General features: G+C 35.8%; 2 protein-coding genes across 2 annotated transcripts; both read right to left on the bottom strand.

Annotated features, from left to right (window-relative positions):
- Positions 1-401: 401 nt before the first annotated feature.
- Positions 402-4833, bottom strand: LOC145628660 (uncharacterized). Its single transcript, XM_081681022.1, has 3 exons — positions 4548-4833; positions 4048-4216; positions 402-3529 (listed from the first exon to the last, which is right to left on the bottom strand). Exons 1-3 carry the CDS (start codon positions 4659-4661, stop codon positions 768-770), a joined length of 3045 nt encoding a protein of 1014 aa, XP_081537148.1. The 5' UTR covers positions 4662-4833; the 3' UTR covers positions 402-767.
- A 3728-nt stretch (positions 4834-8561) lies between these two features.
- Positions 8562-17163, bottom strand: LOC145628659 (aspartic proteinase-like). Its single transcript, XM_081681021.1, has 13 exons — positions 17017-17163; positions 15354-15719; positions 15204-15264; positions 14917-15124; positions 14600-14768; positions 14452-14491; positions 10818-10882; positions 10628-10741; positions 10486-10538; positions 9894-10050; positions 9669-9788; positions 9155-9243; positions 8562-9070 (listed from the first exon to the last, which is right to left on the bottom strand). Exons 2-13 carry the CDS (start codon positions 15702-15704, stop codon positions 8986-8988), a joined length of 1512 nt encoding a protein of 503 aa, XP_081537147.1. The 5' UTR covers positions 15705-15719; positions 17017-17163; the 3' UTR covers positions 8562-8985.
- Positions 17164-24643: the final 7480 nt, after the last annotated feature.

Genomic DNA, 24643 nt, shown 5'->3' with positions numbered 1-24643 from the left:
GGAAAGTGTTGCAAATAACCTGGACGGAGGGAGTTTCGTTATAAAATGATGGTAAAAAAGACTAGAGGATTAAAGGTAGTGGATATGTGAGTGTAGTCATTGTACCATTAACAGGTTGTGATTGGGTGCCTGGGTGGTTGTGAGTTGTGCCCGGAGTAATATTAGGGATATATCGAGCGGTATTGGAGGGTGGTGTGATGGTACAAGTGATTGGAGTGATGAGTTGGGGAAATAATCACCGAGTGTGATGAGAATGAACATTCGCCCATGGAAAGTGTCTAGTAGAAAAGGGTGGAGGGAAAACCCCCGTTGTTTGTGACAAAATCGATCACCAATATGCAGGTAGTACTACCTTACATGAACAAAGAAAATTCTTAAATCAAACGAAAAGCTTCTACTTGGAACAGAAAATAAAATTGGTGTTATGTATTTCAGCATCAACAGGTTTTACTGATAGCCTCATAGTAAGAGGGAGCTGAAACGAAAGATTTTCGCCAGACCAGAAAAAGGATCACAGAGAATAATCTTACAGATGATAGTGATATAAACTATCAGAATACACACAACAGAACACAAGCCTTCACAGGATACCAAGACTATGAGTTCAAGAAGAACACAGAGACTTGTAATATATTCACAGAATTACTTGGTTCGGTAAAAATAATTTAATCCTATACAGTAACCTCATCCAATTCAAGCAGAATTGGCATATTCTTGTATAATTAGCCAAAATTTATCCCGATTTATCCTCAAGAGAACATGTGAAGTTATGAAGGCAGTGAATTAAGCTTCTTTTCCATTTGTTTGGATCGACGAAGAGCATCCAGTGCCTCAGCTTGCTTACCAGAGCGTTTCAGGTTCAGAGCCTTCACCTTTTCAGCCTTAATTTGGGCTTCCAGCTGAGTTCTCTCTTGATTGAAACTCTCATTCTTAATGGAGCTTGATGTGGGCAGCTCTGCCTTTACTGGGGTCTGTGAGACAACGTTATCATCTTGGAGACCAATTGCTTTAAGGGCCGATAAGAGCTGAGGGTCAAAAAGATCCTCAACAGTAGCATCGCCAGCAGGTCCTTCGTCATTAAATGTGGGAATGGTTGGATTAGGAGGACTAACTTCCTCAAGCTGGGCTTCAAGTTTCTTGGCTATTTCAAGTTCAGCATCTGCTTCTTCAGTTCTACCTTCTCTACGTAGCTTCAAACCATTGCGTTTGTGATTGAGGCACTCACGCTGTAATTTAAAACGCTCATGGCTGGACATTGGTTTTGGGGCCACACGGGGAGGATCCCTTTCCTCAGGTTGGGTGGAAGTGCTATGCTCCTCCCTAGTAGTAGACATTACAGAAGACGAGACTTCCATGGGTACAGGACCAGTAGGATTCTGGGGTTTGCCATCCTCCAAATTTCTTTCCAACTGCTTTGCTTTCCTAAGCTCTTCTTTCGCTTCAGCCATTTTCCCCTCTTTTTTCAGTGCAAGTGCTTTCCTTTTATGAGAAAGAATCTCTTGCTGCACTGGACTTTTTGGGTTTTCTGGCGAAACACTTGGGGAAAGATTAGCTCCGTGAATAGCTGCCTGCACCACTTGGCGTTTATCTGAGGCATCATTGGCTTCAGCTGGTCTTTTGAGAGGTGTTTGGAAAGTTCCTCTGTCCATAGGCTCAGAATCTTCAGGCAGATTTCCTTGTATTGCGGCTTCAACCTCAGCCTGGCGTTCAGAGAAATTAGCCAGTATTTCTACTTTTGGTGCTTCCAGCTCAGCCAACTCTTCCTCCAATTTTTTGGCAGTTTCAAGCATTTCTTCAGCCTCAGTCTCCTGTCCTTGACGTCTAAGGGCCAGAGCCTTCCTCTTTAAACCTAAGAGCTCCCTCTGAATCTCAGATTTACTCTTTCTTCGTTTATCGATTGTATCAGTAGCTCTACTTTCCACCAAAGCCTCAGCCTTTTTATTGGATACCTCAGCAGAGGGCATCATACTTGAATTGTCTTCATCCTGCCAACCTAAGTTCTTCAGGAGAGAAAGATATGCTGGATCATGCAAATCCTGTTCTGTCACATCACCGTGTTCATCCTCAAGAGCAAAAGGGGAAGATAAATCAAGGGGCTCAACTACTGGCTCTGACACTTCATAGCCTACATTTAATTGAGTGTCCACCCTAGCAGGGTTATCCATCTCCTCTAGTTGCTGCTCAAGGACTTTTCCTTTCTTCAGTTCATTATCAGCCTCCTCTAGTTTCCCTTCCCTTCTTAAAGCAAGAGCTTTCTTTTTCAGTGCTAGAAGCTCCTTCTGAATCATGAATCTACTCTTCACCGGTGATTTTCTGTCGTTATTGGGAGTTATGTTAAAAGTTCTAGTGTGCAATGTACCTGATTCGTGATCTTTTTCAACGCTGACTGTGTTAACATTAGAATTTTCAAGGTCTTTTTCAAGAGCTTTGGCCCTCTTTAGCAGTGACATTGCCTCTGCCGTATTCCCTGATCGTTTCTGGCTTACAGCTTCTTTTTTCAAATTAAGGATCTCGTCTGAAAGTGCTTCTCTATCAACAGAAGTGGACGGGGGCACAACGCCATCAAATTGAGTAGGCTCCTCAGTCCAACCTAGCGATTGCAAGGCAGCAGCCATTTCTGGATCGTGTATATCATCGTCTGTAACTTCAAAGTTCTCATCAATACCAACATCACCACCAAAGACTGAGAGATTACTCAAGTCAAATGCAGAATCCATATCAAAACCAGCAGAAAAATCCTTTTTCTCATCCTTATCCAAACTACGCATCAAAGCAGAGAGTTCATCATCAGATTCATCAGCATCAGCCAAGAATTCCTGTTCCTCTAGTTGCTTCTCTAATATTTTTGCTCTCTTTAGTTCTTCCTTGGCTTCAGCAAGTTTCCCCTCACGCTTAAGCATGAGAGCCTTTTTCTTCAGGGCAATAACTTGAGTCTTATCTAAACCAGAAGATACTTTACTGCGACTAGTATCACCAGAGTCCTGGATTAGATTAAAGAGCTCGCCTTCTAAGCTAGTTGGGGCTGGGTTCTTACTAGCATCATGAATATCCACATCAGACCATCCAAGTTCTTTGAGTTCTGCTGTGAGATCATCCTTTTCCTTAACGTTAGTGGGTTTATCTCTTTTACTTGATTCAGGAGACGTGCCTTGGTTTTTCTGTGTCTCAGATGAGCTTCTAGAAGCCAAAGCCTTTTTCCTATTCTTCCTCAACTGGAGTTCCAAAGAAGCTGCTTGACGTTCAAGTTCCTTTGCCCTTTTAAAGGCTTTAAGAGCTTCAGCAGATTTTCCTTCTCCCTTGAGGATCTTATAATTGTTCTTTTCATCCAAAGCTTGTTGACGCAATTCTTCAGGGGTAGCAGAATCCATCTCGCTATTACTGCCATTAGATGCATTACCAAGCAGATCTACATCCTCATCTTGGCTAGCAATTTCTTTACCAGATCCCATATTAGCAGATTCTTTCCCATCATTCATCAAGATCTCATTCATAACTTCATCCACACTCCTTGATGCAACTTTTGAGGATCCTGTTTACAGGCAATCAACATTAAACGTGGTACTTAACTACTTATCGTTTTAATGGAACAATTTCAAATTTGAATCACAATTCACAGTTGAATTTGTACTAAACATATAACTAATAAAGGAAACCCAAGGTTAAGCCGTAACATTGTTTACACAATATCTCATCAGACTGACCGCGGAATTCTACATTGTTGTGACCCGAAACAGCTTCTTAGCATACAGGTATATTACCCCCTCCTTACTCAGCAGGAACTACAACGCATTTGATGATTCTAGTATGCTATGGTATTATCTAATGTTAAAGCGCCTCATCAAAGTCACTATGGCAATTATGCTAACATCTAACCTTCTGCCCCCTCCTCCCTAAACCCCGAATAAATAAAACTCGATTTTTCCAAAAGAGAGCCTTGCCACAGGCATGTCAATAACAAATGCAAAGCAACACAACCATCAAAGCAAAGAAAACACCAATCCTACTCTAGTTTCATATGCAATAAGCATGTGATAGGAGAGCTAATACCTTTACCAGCTCGATTCTTATGTCCATGCCGTAGCTCAAACCGAGCAGACTCCTCTAGTTTCTTACAAGCTTCACATATACGAACCGGGGAATCGCCTTGTCCCCTCAACACCATTCGACTCTGAGTGCAACTATTGCAAAACAATCCTCCACATCTTCGACAATGATGCTGGAATAAAAATTACAACATCACCCTACTTCAAAATATTGATCAACAAAGCTGATACACTATATAACCTAAAACATCATATACAGAATTACAGATAATACAAGTAATTGATTTTAATGATCAAAACAACACATGATTAATAACTGGGTATATCAATTATCGTCAATTAAACATCAAAACTATTGAAATTAATAAATTACACAGGATCATATCCAATTTCATCAAATTCAACAAGAAATATTCTAATTTGGGGAATACCCACATCAAAAATTCTAACATAAACACAAAAAAAAATTGACAAATCAGGATAATCGAATGAAAAGATAAGAACCTTGCGATTGAGGAAAGTGAATTGGGAAGAGCAAGATTGGCAATGAGAAGCATCAAGAACCCAAGTATTACCCCGTAAAGAGGGTTTTGGAGGTAATCCAATCTTCTCTAACATCTTTGTTGATCAAAGGAGAGAGAAGGGAAAAGGGTAGTATGTGCAGGTTTTAGCACTCTGCAACTTCGCGAGATCTAACTTGTATTGTCAATGGACTTTTCTCTTTCTTCTCTTCTGCTTTCTTTCTTCTTTTTTTGGGGTTTAATTTCCTGTGGACTGTGGTACTCTGGTGAGACTAGTCTTTGAGGACTGTTGGGTGTTGGCCACTTGACCAGTGTTGGGTTAGGACTTAAGACCCTCGAATCCTCGATCACTCGACCATAAGGTGCCCAAACACAAAACCGTTGGTGCGTCACAGTTGGATCAGTTTGAACTTGGATAATTTTGAATTACCTTTGGTGTTGTTTGGTTTAACGTAATAGATTAAGGGAATTTAAAACATCAATCGGTATTTAGTTGTCAATCCTATAGTTGGATTAAGTTGAACTTGGATAATTTTGAATTACCTTTGGCCTTGTTTGGCTTAGCATAATAGATTAAGGGTATTAAAGACATGGATCGGTATTTAGTTCAACACATATTAACACTAAGAAACTTTAAAAAAAAAAAAATTGTTCAATTTTTTTTTAAATCTACTACGTTCCTTTAATATTATTTGTAACGATTTGACATAAAGTGTGAGTGAAAAATATCTAATCATTGCAAAATATATGAGTGAGGTAGTATTATGAATACAATTTAGATCTTGTTCTTCATCTTGTTTTTACTGAACGGAATATTTTTTGCTGAAGTTAAATTATTTTTATTGATTCTCTAATATATATTATTTATATATGTTACTGATTTTAAGTTGATATTGTTTTACTAAACTTATTTTGAAATATATTAGACGTTTAATGATGTCCGGTTCCTCATGTTATAAAGTTCAACGGTATTTCAACGATTGGACACATTTCACAAAGTAATTAGTATGATATCCTTTAATAATAAACTAAATAAATAGATTAAAATAAAATAAAGTGGAAATTAAATACAAAATCAAATTTATGAGATTCAATTAGATTAATCAAACATCACCATAAATAAATTTCAAATATTAACAAAATTAAGTCATCTAATTTCATATTTTCATTCATCCTTTTTGAAAAATAAAACCACATAAGACTGTGTAGGTCTATTTGTTTGATGGTGGTTTCTATTTTTGTTAGTGAGGTTGTCATAGATGGTTAATTAATTAAACTCTGCATTGGCTAATTTTTTTTTGTTAGGGGATTAGAGATAATTTATGATAATATATTTACAACCGCAAACTATTGATTAAATAGGTGAGATTGAGAGAGGATTCCGAATTTATGTGATTAATTATGCAATATATATATTACAAAATATTATCTTCTTTTTTAACTTTTTATTTTTATTTTTTTATTAGATTGCTAGAAAAGATTGTTATTTAGAGTTATATACACTTCTAGGTACTAAACTTTGGCAAATGTATCAGAGAAGGTACTGAACTTGCAATTGTATCAATTTGAGTACTATAACCTTCACTGTAGGTAACATTTCCGTTTGGTACCTAATATTGCCGGTTAACTTGGTTTAAAAAAATCATTTTTTTTTTTTTTTGTCAGCAAAAGGTCTTGTAAAACGAAATATCATCATTCTTGTTTTTCTCTCTCATCTCCTTCCTTAATCTTTCTCTTTCCTTCTTTTATGGTTGAAAGTTGGAAGACCTTATGAACACTTCCATGACCATAGTCTCACAACCACAGTGAAAATCCCCCATTGTTTTTCCTTGCTTTTTCTGTCAAAAACGACTCCTAAATGAGACTAAATCTGACCTTAACAACGAGAGAAAAACTAAAAATATTTAATTAAGAGGTAAACGAAGCTAGATCATTCTAATTACCCGAAAATGGGTATTAATACTCTGTATTAAGCTAGGAAAAATGAATAAAAGATGGAGATAAAATAAATCAAGTAAGAAATTAAGGTGGAAAAAAGTTTTAAAAGATAAAGAAAAAGAATAATAAAAATTAAAATAAACGGAAAACAAATTATAAAAACCCAAATCCCACAAAACCATCAAACCACCCTGATTCTCTTCTTTTATTTCGTTGCTCGACCAATTTCATCACCGCCATATTTCGCGATCACCACCTTCGTCATAGGCCATCATCATCATCCATTAACAATCAAAATCAGTCATCAAAGGTTTATCTTCAATCATAACCATTTGATCTCATTATATCATGTGTGAAGCTCATTAAATGGTTGAAATAGATGATGAAAAAATACCCAGAATTGTAAGGAGGAGCAGAAGAAAGAAAAAGAGAAATTAAAGGTGCAGAAGAAAGAGAAAAACAAAGTTTAGTACCTTCATTTAATTTTGTCAAAATTTTAATTTTTTTTTTTTTTTATTTATTAGTAAACCGGTTGCTGCAGGTTCCAAAGTTCAGTACCTTGCCTGAAGTACCTTGCCTGATACAATTGCAAGTTCAGTACCTTGCCTGATACATTTTGCAAAGTTCAGTATCTTGTAGTGTATATGACTCTTGTTATTTAATATAACTATAATTATGTAAGTATAAGCTATCTCCTTGTACTAGCTATGTAGTTCTATTAATCAATATAACATTATTAATTCTATTATCAATATATTTAATAATATTTATCTGCACAGATCTAGGCTGTGCCTCCTATTTAACATTTTTAAGGACATTAGATAAAACAAAATGCTATTTTTTTTTTAAGACAAAATGCTAATTGATTCAAATAACTTTTAATAATTTATAATTTGGATTGCCAAATAAATGCTCTAATACAATATCAAAACTCAGATGTTCATCCAATGAAAATACTAAATTACTAACTGATAATGCAATATATTGATAATACCATTTCTTTGGATGATATTATAGGTTATATTGTTGGACTTTGTACCTGATTGTAGCAAGTGGCTTAATATGATGATAGCATTTACCTTGCTATCTTATCATGCAATAATATGTAATGGACATGTGTATCAGTGTATGATAAGTCGAATGTTCAAATCTGGTATCCCATTAATATTTGTATTGCCCTTGGCTCATTTGAACCAAGAAAAACATGTAAGAAATATATGGACATTAATCTTGACTATAGAGCATTTAGAAGGAAAAAAAAGTAACCAATAGCTTAGTATCATTTATTTAGTATTCTAACAAGTATATTTATACTTCCTTGGTTTTTTTTTTGCTTGTGACAGTTTGATTAAGTATGTTGTCAAATTGAGATTATATTGACTATTAATATCTTAAGTTATGCCTTTATAAAATTTATAATAATAATAAATTTAAAACTAATTTTGAGATTAAACTCAATATCTACTAAAATAATGATAATAAAAAAAATTAATACATAGTAAATAATTGTGGTCAGTAAGGCCCCGTTCTATTCACCTTAATTTTGCTGAACTGAAATTATTTTTACTGAACTGAAATTATTTTTGCTGAAATTAAATTATTTTTACTGAACTTAAATTAATTTTACTGAACTAAAATTATTTTTGCTGAACTGAAATTATTTTTACTAATTTTCTATTATAATTCTTTTTTAAGAAAACTGATTTTTACTGAACTGAAATTAATTTTATTGAACTGGACTTATTTTTACTGTACTGAAATTATTTATACTGAATTGAAATTATTTTTACTTAATATTGTTTTTTTAAGGTGAAGAGAACAGGGCCTAAGTATTAGTGTAAGGTTTTATATTAGGAATGAGGTAAAAAGTTGAAATGATGTAGGTATTGGTAATTGAGGCATTATTAACTTGACGAACTCAAACTTCAAATTCTAAAGCTTACACTTTTTAAGGCTTTGGCCAAAATTTGAGTCTTCAATCTTTCAGTTAATTAGCTAAAAGTGTAAATACTTAAGTATTTAACCATTGCTCCACACCATTCTATATTTACGCATAGTATGCACAACTTAATCTTTATATCTAATAAAATAGCTAAAACAATATTTGAATGTTTGAGAACATTATACAAGGATACAGTTTATACTTTAGAATCTTGCCTTCAGAAATGTGTAGGCGAAGAACACATTAAAGCGATAGGGGCACGCTTCAGCGCTCCTGCTCGGGTGAAACCAACATATAACCTTTTTTTGCTCAAAAAAAATGAGCAGCAACTTATGATAACAGGTGCCATTTATTGGTGTCAGCAGCTAAATTTACATCAAACTGCATTGATTTATGTTACATAAAAGGGTGCAGAACACTAGCAGCACATAATCACTAGAAGTGCTGTATTCTCCCATCCTCAGTTTACAACATCTAAACAACCACTAGCACTATTACACAGCTATAATAACACGGGACAAGCAGGGATTCGGTAAGCCAATCAAGCAGCTTCAGCGAAACCTAACTGAAGATTACCGTAGTCAAAGACAGTGTGATAAGCTCCCATGAAAATATCTCCAAGGATCCTGCAAAAGAATAAGCAGATCATTGTAAGAAAGAAGCAATGGGAAGTCCATGCATAGTTGTGTGATGATCTAAGCAAAGCGTACCACAGAGGACCCCTAGGAGGAGCCACATCAAATGCCATGAATCCGCTAAGACAGACAGTTGCAAAACCTTCTCCGGTTTTCATGATGTACTGCGAGTTCAGAATATGGGTGTCAGACTGTCAGTGATGAGTTTAGACTTCATATGTCAGTGTTTCTTAATAAAATCAGAGAAATACATCAACCATTCAACATCTTTAGGCCAATTTACACGAAACAAGACCTTATTTATCATTCTCCTAGCAATCAATGCTAAATTTTCATTACAAGCTCTCACCACTCCAGTATGAAATGCTGTATCTAGTACAATTAAATACTGATTAACAAGACAAAATTGCCATTGTTTGTGGTTGGGAAATTTTAGACAATTGTTGCTGAGCCCCATATATATATACAAGTTGTCCCACATTAAAGGTGCCATTAATTTTGTCAACAAAGTTGATAGTTCACCATTAGTTGGGTTTATGTGTTAAATTTTTAAGAAAATTAAAAGATAAAAGTACAAACGAAACCAAACCTGTTCAGGGGTTAGGTTGAAAGCTTTATTAGCAATTGTGAACGTCACATTTGGCAAGAGAGGGATGCTGTCGCAGTCGATAACTGATTCTTGGTTTGGACTTGGCAGGCTATTGCAAAGCTGCACAAGTAAATATTTTGTTCAGAGTCAAGTCTTGTAAAAAGGTAATAATGGATAGTGAGGCAGATTAATACTTCAGCAAACTGTTTGTCAGGAACACATTACCTTGTTCACATAGTTGAGTACAGACTCCTTGGTCACTTCTTCTCTCAATTGGTTCCGAATCCAAACCACAGTCATCTGACATGCAGTGCAGAATAAGGGATTTAAACTTGAGACATCCTTCTCATTCTCTCTTTCTACAACTGATTCAATACCAGCACTGAAAATAAAAATGGTTCAATATGATGAGGACTCATTAATTTAAAGAGTTAACTGTCCTAACTGAAGGAATTTATCTTTCTAAATTCTTCTACTTAAAAGGCTTAATCATACAAATCTGATATTGTGACTGGAAAGTTTGCAAAGACAAATTATACCAATAGTGTCTGTCATCTAAAGGGATGCCCATGGTTTTGGCAGATCAGGAAAAAAAAAAAAAAAAAAAAGAAACAGTAAAAGGGTAAAACAGTTCCAAACTTGTCGTCAATCTTTCTAAGATTACTTTTTATCGTGAGGTCAATAGTGCTCAGGGAGTCACAAACAGCAGTGATGTAAATAATAATCAATCCCAGGTCTTGTGCATCCTAACTTAAGTTTGATGCTGATATTAAGTAGTGAGTAAAAGTCGTGAGTATGTTGGTTGGGATATCCTAACCTGTTTTGCACGGTGCACAGGTTAAGCTGAGAGCATACTTTATTTGGATCTACCTGCACAACCAATGCTCCAATTAGGAATGTTTTCAGGTTATAAGAAATTCTTCAAACCAAGGTAAATAGAAGGGAAACGTTGAACAAACCCCTGCCACCAAAAGATCCCAAATCATATCTCCATACTGAGCTACAATGTCTTTGCATTCGTTGCTTATAACACCTTCAGCCCCAATTGCATGGTTGATTTCAGTAACGACATGCTGAAATAAATAGACTCATGAGGGAAACTGATTCAACAAAAAAATAGCAGCAACAAAAGTTTCTGAAGGAGATTACCGTTGGTCCTGCAAGTAGTGATGTTCCTGAGTCTACAATAGCAGCACAGCCCCCATCACAGAAACCTGAAGAAATCAACCATAGAGTTTACCACGATGCTAAAATATTTTAACATTCAAGAACGATAATAGTAGATAGAACTCTTTCTCCTAAAATTTCCTTTTAACCCACTAGACATGTAAAAAACTAATTGTACCATATGGATCATAGCATCATTTAACTCCGCCAGTGGGTTTCCCGCTGCCAGTCCCAAGCCTGGATAAAGGAGGAGGGTTACGGTAGGCCAGTGACAGCCAGTATAAAACTTCGTCACATCCCATGACATGAGCCAAACAGATATTTTCGTGGGGGCGTTCCCTACTCAGCGACGCGCTGCACTTCCTAGACCCGGGTGTAGTGATAAGTATGCAAGGGTTGCTAGGTCGTCGCCCAGAAGCGACGCGCCACATTGCCCGAGTGTGGTGTCAAATGAGCAAGGGCGTGCCATTGGGGCGTTCCCTACTGAGCGACGCGCTGCACTTCCCAGACCCGGGTGCAGTGATAAGTATGTAAGGGTTGCTAGGTCGTCGCCCAGAAGCGACGCGCCATATTGCCCAATTGTGGTGTCAAATAATCAAGGGCTTGGAGTTGGGATCAGGAGGGAGCGTGGGAGAAAAGAATTTAGTTTGCGGATTGGTTCTTGGAATGTGGGGTCTCTTACGGGAAAATCAGCAGAATTGGTAGAAGTAATGAAAAGACGACGCGTGAACATCATGTGCCTCCAAGAGACAAGATGGACAGGAGAAGGAGCTCGAGGCTTGGTTTTGGGGTATAAGGTATGGTATGTTGGGCAAGAAACGAGCCACAGAACAAGGAATGGTGGAGCTAGGAACGGAGTTGTTGTGGTTCTCGATGAGAGGTTGGCAAAAGAGGTGATCGAGGTCTATCGGAAGAACGATAGGTTGATAAGGCTGAAGTTGCTATGTGGCAAGGAGATTGTGAATGTTATCAGTGCTTATGCTCCCCAAGTGGGTTTTAGATGCAGAAGAGAAACGACAATTTTGGGAGGACCTAGACGAGGTGGTGCAGGGTGTCCACCACTCAGAGAAGTTATATATTGGAGGGGATCTAAATGGGCACGTTGGGGCGAGCCGAGATGGCTATGAGAGTGTCCATGGAGGCTTTGGGTATGGGCAGAGGGACGCCGGTGGTGAAGCTATTATGGATTTTGCCCAATCATATGATTTAATTTTGGCTAATACTTGGTTTAAGAAGAGGGATTCACACTTGATAACTTTTCGGAATGGAGCAAATGCAACTCAAATAGACTTCCTGCTCACAAGGAGCATAGATAGACAAAGTTGCATAAACTGTAAGGTTATCCCAGGGGAGAGTGTGGTCACCCAACACCGGCTATTGGTAATGACTATTCGTCTGAAAGAGAAGGCGAAGAAAAAAGTTAGACAAGAAGAACCAAGGATAAGATGGTGGACCCTAAGGGATGCAAAAGCTAAGGTTTTTACAGAAAAGGTAATTGAAGAAGCGGATTGGGATGGAGAGGTGGATCCGGACATGACTTGGTTACGAATGAAGAACTGTTTCCTAAGAGTGGCCAAAGAGGTCTTAGGGGAAGTAAGGGGAAGAACTTCGGTACAGAGAGATACTTCGTGGTGGAATGAAGAGGTGAAAGCAGTAATTAAGCAAAAAAGGGAATGCTATCAAGCCTTAGGAAAATGTAGGAGTGATGAAACCTTTGCAGCGTATAAGGAGGCTAAGAGTAAGGCAAAGGCAGCTGTTCGCCAAGCAAAAGAAAAGGCATATCAGGAGGTTTATGAAAAGCTTGATTCCAAGGAGGGAGAAAGGATCATTTATAAGATGGCAAAGAGAAGACAAGAGGCAAGGAAGGATATTGGCATGGTGAAGTGTGTCAAAGATAAGAACCAAATGGTCCTAGTGCAAGAGGAGGGCATCAAGGACAGGTGGAAGGGGTACTTCGATGAATTATTTAATGGAAGTAATGGAGTTGTGATAGGAGATACCTCTATGAGTGATGAAGAAATCAACATGGAGTATGTGCGAAGGATTAGGAGAGTAGAGGTGGAGATTGCACTGAGGAAGATGAAACCTAAGAAGGCGGTTGGCCCTGATGGGGTACCGATAGAGGTGTGGAGGTGTTTGGGTAAGATTGGTATTGATTGGTTAACAAACCTTTTCAACAAGATATGGACGGCTACAAGGATCCCACAAGATTGGAGGAAGAGCACCTTGGTCCCGGTTTATAAAAACAAAGGAGACGCTCAAGATTGTTCTAACTATCGAGGAATTAAGCTTATGAGCCATACTATGAAGTTGTGGGAAAGGGTGATTGAACAAAGGTTGAGGGCATGCACAAGCATTTCAGATAACCAATTTGGTTTTATGCCTGGGAGATCTACTATGGAGGCAATCCATTTGATAAGACAAATGATGGAGTTTTATAGGGTAAAGAAGAAAGATCTTCATATGGTCTTTATTGATTTAGAGAAGGCATATGACAAGGTGCCAAGAGAGATACTTTGGTGGGCAATGTTGAAGAAAGGTATCCCACAAAGGTATGTAGACCTAGTTAAGGATATGTATCGGGATGTGTCAACAAATGTGAGGACATGCGGAGGGTTGACAAAAGATTTCCCTATTACAATCGGATTGCATCAAGGGTCTGCATTAAGCCCTTTTCTTTTTGCAACGGTTCTAGATGAATTAACTAGACCAATTCAAGATGAGGTTCCATGGTGTATGCTGTTCGCAGATGATATCGTTTTGGTGGATGAGACTAAGGATGGGGTTAATGTCAAGTTGGAGCAATGGAGGCAAAGGTTGGAATCTAGAGGGTTTAAGCTAAGTCGGAGTAAGACTGAATATTTGGTATGTCGTTTTGGCACTCAGAGGGGGACAAGCAATGAAGTGGTGAGTTTGGATGGAAAGGATTTGACCATGAGTGAATGTTTTAAGTACCTAGGGTCGATCATCCAGAAGAATGGTGACATTGATCAAGACGTGACCCACAGGATTAAGTCAGGGTGGCTTAAATGGAGAGCGGCCACGGGAGTGTTATGCGACCGCAGCATTCCCTTAAAGTTGAAGGGAAAATTCTACAGGACTGCCATAAGACCAGTGTTGCTCTATGGTACAGAATGTTGGGCTTCTAAGAAAGAGCATATTAAAAAGATGGAGGTTACGGAAATGCGCATGTTAAGGTGGATGTGTGGAAACACTTTAAGAGATAGAATCAGAAATGAGGTTATTCGCAAGAAAGTAGGTGTGGCGGGCATTGTAGATAAATTAAGGGAAAATCGTCTGCGTTGGTTTGGACATGTAAGACGGAGACCCGAGGGTGCACCGGTGCGAAGAGTGGAAGAGTGGGACCATGGAGGGATTAAACGAGGAAGAGGGAGACCAAAGATGACTTGGTTGGAAGGAGTGAGGAAGGATATGAAGTGCATGGATTTACGTGAGGATGAAGTTTTGGATCGTAAGGGATGGAGGAGAAAGATTTATGTTGATGACTACACGGAATAATCAAATTTGGTTCATGTTAGCCGACCCCACTTTTGGGATTAAGGCTTTGATTGATTGATTGATTGATTGATTGGATCATAGCATCATTTGAACTTACCTGTTGAGTAGTTTCCAATCAAGAAATCTCCCATATCAAACTGAAATGATGAAATGGAAGTGCACGTATTAAAAACAGTCAAGTATACATGGCATAAATCATCATTAAAAGAAATATGTAATGAATCTCAGTTATTTTTCTCTCTTACCTGCCAGTAACCTTTCTCAGTTAATGGCACATAAGTATGCTTTCCCTTGTAATGTTTCTCATCAACTCCTCCAAAGACTAATTCCCCGCCAACTTCTGCTGTTGTGTCTCTATTGAGCCAGAATGAGAAAACTGGGTCTTTTACAAGTTCTTGTTCCACCATATTATACCTACATCGAATTTTGTAATCAAGACATCCAGTAACCCACCAGAAGAACGAGAAAGAAACGCTATTTTTGGCTAATCCAATTTAATACATGGGAGCTTGGTGTCACAGACATTAGTCTGTAGTTTAATAGAGGTTGGCTAACAACTTACCATACAGGAGTAGCATTTCCAACTGAAATTTCTTGAAACCCAAGTCCAAAAATGCCATCAAATTTTGCAAGTAGAAAGGAGATACTTCCTTCTCTAGTTGCTTCTATGAAAATCTGATCCTTAACAACTTGGTCTCCAACTTGTACATCATCCTGACTGAAGAAACCAGAGATAGAACCCGAACCATACTTAATATGGCAAGATTTACCTATAATAAAATATCTGTCAGACAAATGATCTATGTACTGAATGGGACAAACTTGGACACTATGAAACATCAGCAATACCAATGGCAGTGTATGTCTTTGACTTCCTAGCACTGTACTTGGAATGGAAATAGCAAGGAATCTGCATGATTATAGTGATAAGTCTTAGTTCAGAAAAGTAATATTAGTAGTAGTAGACTTGCAGTAGTATAACTAGTCTTCAATACTTACAGAGAACAAGCACTTCGATGATGGAACCCAAAGATTAGAACTTCCTGTATCAAATATCACAGAAAATTTTTGTGGAGGTGTACCAATACTAATCTCTCCGTAGTATTGAGCACCCAAGTAATCCTTCAAATATACAACGTCTGGATCTGGACTGCCATAACGAGATTGAAGTGGATTCCTAGCTTCTCGATCCAATTCCAACTTCCTTCCAATTCTCATTGCATTTAAAGTATCACGGTCAAGAGCACGCCTCTTTAAAGCCATTCTCATCAAGGCTTCAGTGGATGGAAAAAGAAAAGGGCTTACCAAAGCCAAACAACAGAGAGCTACTAGTAGCTTCTTGAGACCCATTGTTGGAGTAAACTCCTAGAAACCCGGGAAAAAAAAGTTTTAGCATTCAGATTAGAACAAACCATAGCAAATTTCTGAATATGTATGAGCGCGACAGACAAATGTATAATATGGAGTATATGCTTTGGACAATAAAATGTTTGGGCTTTGATTCTTATGTTAATCAACCTCAACACAAAGCTAGATTACAGAAACTTGGAAAGAACACACAGAAGCAGAAATTGACATCATCAGCAATTTTTCAAAACCTCATATACATCAGCCCACCAATGAAACAAGAAAAAACCCAAAGCCATCAAGAAATGAGTACAGTTAATTCATCATACTCACTAAAACCTTCAGAATTCATCACATTCATTAAAACATTTTGCCCCTTACAGAGCACTTCCTGATCACCTCCCTTAGATACACCACGTGGCTATGCAACCCTCACGCAACGAGACAGTTGCGGATCTTGGCCGAAAATATTAGAGGGGCCAAAATTTAAAAAGTTTATCTCTTTCTCAAAACTAATCTTTGTACCCCAATATTTTATAAGTAAATATAGATTATTTAACTTCATTAACTAATTAATTACAATAATGTACGGGGGCCCTGATCCCAAATGGCCCGGGTGGAAGGTCCCCCTCTACAACCAGAGCAACTTACACACTATAGTCAACAAGTCCAAGTAACAAAAAGAGGAAGAAGTCATGGAATTTGACCATTCACAGTAATAAGTTCAAAGTTCCAACTCCATATAACTCAGGGTTTCAGTGTTTAATTCTTATATGCCCTTTGTTCAATTCCTAAACCGAAAAAAAAAAAAAAAACTGTCTAAGAAAATCCCTAATCGTTTATGAATTAGTCAATGAAATTGAACAATTTCCAACTATTTACCTATTCACACTTCACAAGAATCACAACAATAATACAACACCATTTACCTAGATCAAATTAAGAATAAAAATTCTGAGAAATTACTTATCATATTTCAAATGAACTTCACCCCTACAAAGTACTATAAGTTATTAAAATTCGATATTATTACAAGTATATTTTTGGGGTGAAATATTGAAAAACACAAGCTTTCTGAATTTCTGGATATTTTCACACAAACCCAATAAAAAGAAAAAAATTATTATACGTGAAAAAGCCATGAAAAGCTAATAATCGAGTAATAAAGTTAAACCTCATGATCTTAATCAATAATTGCGAGCTATAACTCATTTAAACATGATCAAATATACTTATAAAAAGAAAAAGAAAAAAGAAAAAAGATTAAAAGGAAAAATGAACAAAATTATTTGAAAGGGTAAAAAAGGTATAATACCTTCCTCAGCTAATCAGCTTGCAACAAGCTCTCCAAAGTTGTCTGAAAAATCCAGGAAAATGGGAAAGAATCAAAGAAGGAAGAAGAGAAATGATATCCTTTTGATTGTCTTTCTTCCTCTGTCTTAAAAAGAGCAGAAATAACTCTACTATTATATTGGGTCCCACTTCCGAAATTTCCCTTTTGTTTTTAAAAAAAAAAAAAAAAAAAAAAAAAAAAAAAAAAACTTGTTTCTTCTGGTAATTTTGTCTATTTGACACCTTATCTTTTTTTATTCGTTGAATTGTTGTGATGATAAAAGAATCCAAATTTAGTAGTAGATTATATTACAATGTTACAATAATCCTTTATGTTTTTTTTTTTTTTTTCTTAACAAATTATGTGGATAATTCTATTAAATTATCTTAAAACAATATTTTAGTTGCCTTTTAATTAGTGAATAGAGCTAGTACTCAATATTGGTACGACTTTAAGTGATCAAATGATAATGTCACTTTCTTCATTGTAGTTAGAATATTATTCTATTAGACATATTAGTCAAATGTTCATGTGAGTCGATCACTTTTGTATACACCCGGTTTTCAGTAATTTACTGTACATCGAGTTCACTTTTATCAAATTTTGTGTCACTTTTGTCAAATTTAGTATCACTTTTGTGAAATTTATCAATGAAGCATAAATAACTTTTATATATGTCTGAGTAACTTTTGTGCGTTTTAATGTAACTTTTGCACCTTTTATTGTCACTTTATAACGGATGTTCAGTAATTTATTGAACATCCGTTTTATTTAAAAGTTTGTGCATGCGAGTTCTTTAATAATTTTTACTCCGTAATAAATAATAAAGATTATTGTGAGATATCTTACATATTACTCTTCAATCTAAAGATATTTAATTAATATGGATGCCAAATTGCCAACAACGATATTATGGAGTACTCTTCTTGAAAATACTATCTCCTCTCATTTTTACTATATTTAAGCACATTTTTATGTATTGATATCTTTGATAATGCATTTTTTTATATAAAATTATAAATGTTCCCAAAATTATGCATAGATTAAAATTTATTAAATCACGTTTTTGTTATATGCTCATATTTTTTTTATATATAATTATATACACTTTTAGTTCTTTTTGTTGTCTCGTTTTTATTTTATCTATAAACACATTTTTCAATTTGTATATTAGAACAATAATTCGCCTAAGCCTTATAAAAATAATAAATACATAATGAATGGTTTTTTTTTTTTTCTCTCTTCTTATATTATGAATTATGAAATGGTTTTTAAAATTAAAGTTTGTTTCTTTTCAATTTGAAGATTTAAAATAAAACAGAGCTTTTTTGGTGCAGCAGGCCACACCGTGTGGCCTGCTGTCAAATCAGTGAAAATAACGGATTATACAGTATAACGAGGTTACTATTCACTCGCATAACGGGGTTACTGGTTTTGTTAGGGTTACTTGTATTTTTTTTTTTCAGGGGTTACTTGTATTTTTTTTTTCAGGACTTGTATTTTTTTTTTCAGGGGTTACTTGTATTTTTTTTCAGGGGTTACTTGTATGTATTACTTATTCAGGGGTTACTTGTATTTTTTTTCAGGGGTTACTTGTATGGATTACTTATTCAGGGGTTACTTGTATTTTTTTTTTTAGGGGTTACTTGTATAGTTGTATGGATTATTTATTAAGGGGTTACTTGTAATTTTTTTTCAGATGTTACTTGTATTTTTTTTTTCAGAGGTTACTTGTATGGATTACTTATTCAGGGGTTACTTGTATTTTTTTTTCAGGGGTTACTCGTATTTTTTTTCAAGGGTTACTTGTATGGATTACTTATTCAGGGGTTACTTGTATTTTTTTTTTTCAAGAGTTACTTGTATTTTTTTTTTTTCAGGGGTTACTTGTATTTTTTTTTTTTCAAGATTTAGTTGTATTTTTTTTCAGGGGTTACTTGTATTTTTTTCAGGGGTTACTTGTATGAGTTAATTCAAGGGTTACTTGTATGAGTTATTTATTCAAGGGTTACTTGAATGAGTTACTTATTCAGGAGTTACTTATATGAGTTACTTCAAAGGTTACTTGTATGAATTACTTATTCAAGGGTTACTTGTTACTTATTCAATGGTTACTTGTAAGCCCCATACCAAACCAGTAACACCCTACAAGTAACCCTTGAGCAAAACTAGTAACACTCTACAAGCAATCCCTAACCAAACCAGTAACACCCTACAAGTAACTCTTGAACAAAACTAGTAACACCCTACAAGTAACCCCTAACCAAACCAATAACACCCTACAAGTAACCCAGGACCAAAACTAGTAACACTCTACAAGCAATCCCTAACCAAACCAGTAACACCTTACAAGTAACTCTTGAACAAAACTAGTAACACCCTACAAGTAACCCCTAACCAAACCAGTAACACCCTACAAATAACCCCGGACCAAAACCAGTAACACCCTACAAGTAACCTGACCAAACCAGTAACACCCTCACCAAACCAGTAACACCCTACAAGTAACCCCTGACCAAACCAGTAACATCCTACATGTAACCCCTGACCAAACTAGTAACACCATCACCAAACCAGTAACCCCTGACCAAATCAGTAACACCCTACATGTAACCCCTGACCAAACCAGTAACACCTACAAGTACCCATAACCAAACTAGTAACACCCTACAATTTTTGACGTAGAATGTTTGATTTAAGATTCCACGAAGAAAACGAGCTCACATTTCTTTGGTTCTCATCAATTCCACTACTTCAAATGTTGTTGATGATTTTAAGGATAATTAATCACAATTTTTCACAGCAATTTAACACCCAATTTCTTCAATTTTCGGCTTTAATTGCAGTAATTTGACAAAGAGGAGAGAAAAAATGGGTGGAGTAGATATATGGTTGTTGGTGATGTGTGGTTTGGCTTGAAGAAGAAGTTAAAAAAAGAGGAGAGAGAAAATGGGTATATATATAGTAGAGATATGGTTGTTGGTGATGTATGGTTTGGAGAAGAAGATAAGAAAAGAAAAGAGAGAAGAGTTGTGATATTTTTTTTAAAATAATAATAATAATACTACCTCCGCTTCGTATTACTCGCAACAAAGGGGTATTATTTGTGAGATATAAAATATTCGTTTGTTGCGAGTAATGCGAAGCAGAGGTAGTAATTATTGTGGCTGGCCACACCGTGTGGCCAACCACGTACAAAAATTTGTGAAAATAAAACAAACTAAAAGGAAAATGAGTACTATCCACATAGAAATTGAAACAATAAATAATACTCCTACATAATAAGTGAAATGGTAACACTATCAAAGCTAAGAAAGATAATCCATGAGAATCACGAGGGACAATGTCAAGGGTCCCATTAATAATGAACATGAGGAAGCAACGTGGAACTTTCTTTATTCCTACTTTCTAGTTTTGTTTGAGTAAAGTACAAATTTGGTACTAACATTTACAATTTTTTACTTTTGGGTACTTTCACTTTTTTTTTTTCACCGTTTGAATACTCAAGTGTACAATTCGGGTGATAAAGTGAGTACCTTGGGTTAAATAAGTTAGTACCTTGGGTTAAAGAATTTATTCCCCAAAAAATGTTAGTACCCTATTAATTGCACCCGACCATGATTGGATGGGGGACCCTAGGGGACGTACACGTATATACGGGGAAGAGAGAAATTCTGCTGCAAGTTTCGTAAATTAGTGGTCCAAAATTAAACCTTTCGTAAAAAAAAAAAAAAAAAAAAAAAAAAAAAAAAAAAAAAAAAAATTAAAAGTCATGTACTGGATATTTAGTCCATTTAGGCGCCATTTTATCACATTTATTCCCCTGCTCTGCAAACTCTCTCTCCTTCTTCTGAATATTCTTCATCTTTGGTGGCTCCCAAATCTGGTAATTGTCCAAGAATTTCGCAAGAATACTGAGGTAAGCAACATACTCCATTACTGTGCAAGTTTTTTTCTTCGAAAATGTACGTATTTTGATCTGGGTTGAAATAGGGTTTAGGTTTTTTTTTTTTTTTTTTTTTTTTTTTTTTTTTTTTTTTTGTTGGTTGAATTATGCAAATTTGTGTTGAATTTAGATGCTGGATGTGTTGGTAGTTGTGTACATTTAGGTTATGTGTATGTTGATTGTTTCAGTTGGTTGTCCTTAATCTCTATTATGAGTTGTGGTTAGGGTTTAGTTGAAAACAGAGTGTTAGTGTTAGAAATTTTAAAAATTATTATGTTTGGTGATTGTAGGAGTTAAATGGACGGACTTGAGAATGCTCACCCTTTGCTACACCTTGATGTCCTCCGTTTTCATGTTTTCACAAGACTAGACGCAGTGTCAACAGTCGTTGCCTCAAACACTTGTAGGAGGTGGAGGGAGATGAATTTCAACGGCTAGTTGAATATTTGCAACACAAACCTTCAATTTTTGGGAATTTATTTATTTTTTTGTTAAAAATATTTGGAATATATTTATATGCATTTGGATATGTATGCTTAAATTAATGAAGGTACTCACTTATTTCTAACGTTTTCTAAGGAGGGGACTAACTTTTTTTGCCTAAAAACTGAAATAGGGGACTCACTTTTGCTAAGGTGAGTTTATGTTGAGTTAATTGGCCTGAAACCTAGTTAGAGGTCCCAAAAGGTGAAAAAAAAAAGTGGGAGTACCCAAAAGATGAAAAAATGAAAATGTTACTACCCAACATTATACTTAACTCAGTTTTGTTTTGCCTTTTTTAGGGCCTGTTCTCATACATTGAAATTCAGTTCAGCTCCTAATTTCCTTCTCTTATAAAATATTCATTTCAGTTCAGCTCAGTTCAGTCAATGAGAACAGACCCTTAATTTGATAATTTTATTTTTTGGCAATTAGTATTAGGTGTTCATGGTACTCCAACATAATAAGTGAAATAACATATCTGTAAAATAAAATAACATAAAAATTGTGAGAGTACATAACTGAAAATAAACCTTAAATAATTAAAATTTTAATTTCATTTCTCTCTCTACTTTCTCTCTCCCTACCTGTTCTATCTCTAATATCCCAACCCACCATTTTAGCATCATTAAATCCTTCATTCTTCTCAACAAAAAGCTCAAAAAATCTTTTGATTATTATTTTAACCACTAAAACAAGTATAAAATTGCTCAACGAAGTTAATAATCAATTTCTCTACATAAAAAATGGTTGATATTCATGAATAATATAATAGGCCTGAGCAGAACTATCTGATTATCCGATAATCCGAAGATCCGATCCGCACCCGATCCGAAAGTTTAGGATAACCGATCCGAAAACATTTTCGGATCGGGTACCCGATCCGAAATTTTCGGATATCGGATCGGATATCGGATATCGAAAATTTAAATTTCGGTTATCCGAATATCCGAAATAAAGTCGGATATCGGATATCGGATCGGATATCCGACCCGATATCCGAAAATTATCCATATGCCCAACAGCCCAAGCCCAACAAAAACTCAACTTACCCTAAATCCCTAATTTCTAATCCGCCTCTCTCTTCTCACTGTTCTCAGTTTCTCACTCCTCTCACGAATCTCTTCATCTCTCCTCTAGTCCTCTCTACGACTCTACTCCTTTCTCGGTTTCTCCATCTCCGGCCACCTTCAAAGACTCAAATCCACCACAATCTTCCCTCACTCCTCCACCAGAAGCCGCGACGCCCCTCACTCCTCCACCAGAAGCGGCGACGCCCCTCACTCCTCCACCAGAAGCGGTGACGACGCCCCTCACTCCTCCACCAGAAGCGGCGCCCCTCACTCCTCCACCAGAAACGGCGGCGCCCCTCACTACTTCACCAGAAGCGGCGCCCCTCACTCCTCCACCAAGGTAACCCTCACTCACTCAATGTTCTACTGACATTACAATCAAAGAATTATAGATCTGTATATTATACCATTAGTTAAGAATCTTAGTTATGAGATTCAAGTATAAAATCAAAGTATCTTCTTAGGTTGGGACTTGGGATAAATGGGGTTATCAGAAAACCAGTTCTTTTACAGGAAATCATCGATGAGGTTCGTAGAGTCTTAAGTGCAGCCAAATAAAGCGATTTTGTGATACTTTTTTTTGTAAGAAAGGAAAAAAAAAAAAAAAATTCTTGTTTACGATTCAAACGGAGTGTAAGAAGTTGAGCTCCAAGGTTTCTCTTATACACAGGTAAATCAGTAGGTAGGGGAAAGTATCTCATTTGTTTGGTGGATGAAAGGAAATTAGAGGAATTAGCAGGTTTAGGAGATGCTGTAAAGTGTAAATCTACACTGAAACACATATTGAGAAAATGCAGTTATAGATTGATGTTAAGAATTGAGGTAAATCTGTGGTTTTAATAATCTGTGGTTTTAATAATTCTTTGTTACATAATTTGTACTTTTGTAGCAGACTAGCAGTTACTTAATTACTTTGCATTTTGGCAAATTGGCAGCCATGGCAGGTTATTTATATTTTGTAATTTTATTACTTTGTTTTTTTCTAAAAATTAGTTGTGGACAATATTTACAAGTCCCTTTTTTTTAATAGGATAATTAATTAATTATTTTTAATAGGATAATTACACATTTATTTTATCTCTCTTTGTTCAGGTTCTGAGTAACAAGAGGATAAAATGGGACAAAAAAAAATAAAAAAAATCAATTTTGCCATTCAAAACAACTAGTAATCAAAGTAGTCAAATATAGGATATCCGATATATCCGATCCGAAAAGTTCGGATATCCGGATCTTCGGATATCCGAATTTTTCGGATCGGATACAAATAGCAAATATACGAATTTTCGGATCCGGATATCCGATCCGAAATCCCCTTTCGGATCGGATATCCGATCCGTGATCAGGCCTATAATATAAACATACGACAATCGTGAACAAGAATGGGCAAAACATAGTAAGCAGATTTAAATTTGTATTTTATTTTAATTTAATTAATTGAAAATGTACTGCTAATTTGAGCTAATTAAGTATGTCTATTTGATTTGATTCAATCAAATCGATGTTATTTTGGAATTTGCTAAAATGTTGTGTTATTTTATGCAAACAGTATATTATTTTACGCAAAATCTAGTAGTGTTATCTTTATAAGGTAAAACCTTGTGTTATTTTGTTGAAACCTTATGTTATTTTACTTAAAATTTTACATCATTTTCAAAAAATCAAGGTTTTATTTAACTTAAAGTCACATGTTATTTTGCTAAAACTATGTGTTATTTTAGGTAAACCTTGTGTTATTTTGTTAAAAACTTATGTTATCTAAAACATAAGGTTCTTTTACGCAAACCGCATAATGTTATTTTGCTAGATACTAATCAAATATGATCAGTTCGTAACAATATAATATGCCCAATCAATTTGATCTTTAGGTTCAAAATTTGCGAATAACAAAAAGTTTTCTACATAATAACCTAGAGTTTTATCATATTGAATAACATACTACACTAAAATAATCAGATGTATTAAAGAAAATTATGCAATAACATTATAGTATAGTAAAATAACAATATAGTATACCTCTTAAAATAATATGATATGATAAAACCTGGAGTACAAAGAGCATTGTACTCCATGAGTATAGTAGAAATTGCGATTTTTTGGTGGGTAATTCATA

The sequence above is a fragment of the Chenopodium album genome, chromosome 4 (genome assembly GCF_948465745.1).
Source record: "Chenopodium album chromosome 4, dcCheAlbu1.1, whole genome shotgun sequence".
NCBI classification, from domain to species: domain Eukaryota; kingdom Viridiplantae; phylum Streptophyta; class Magnoliopsida; order Caryophyllales; family Amaranthaceae; genus Chenopodium; species Chenopodium album.
Note: the sequence above shows the minus strand (reverse complement) of the source record. Positions and strands in the feature narration are given on the sequence as shown.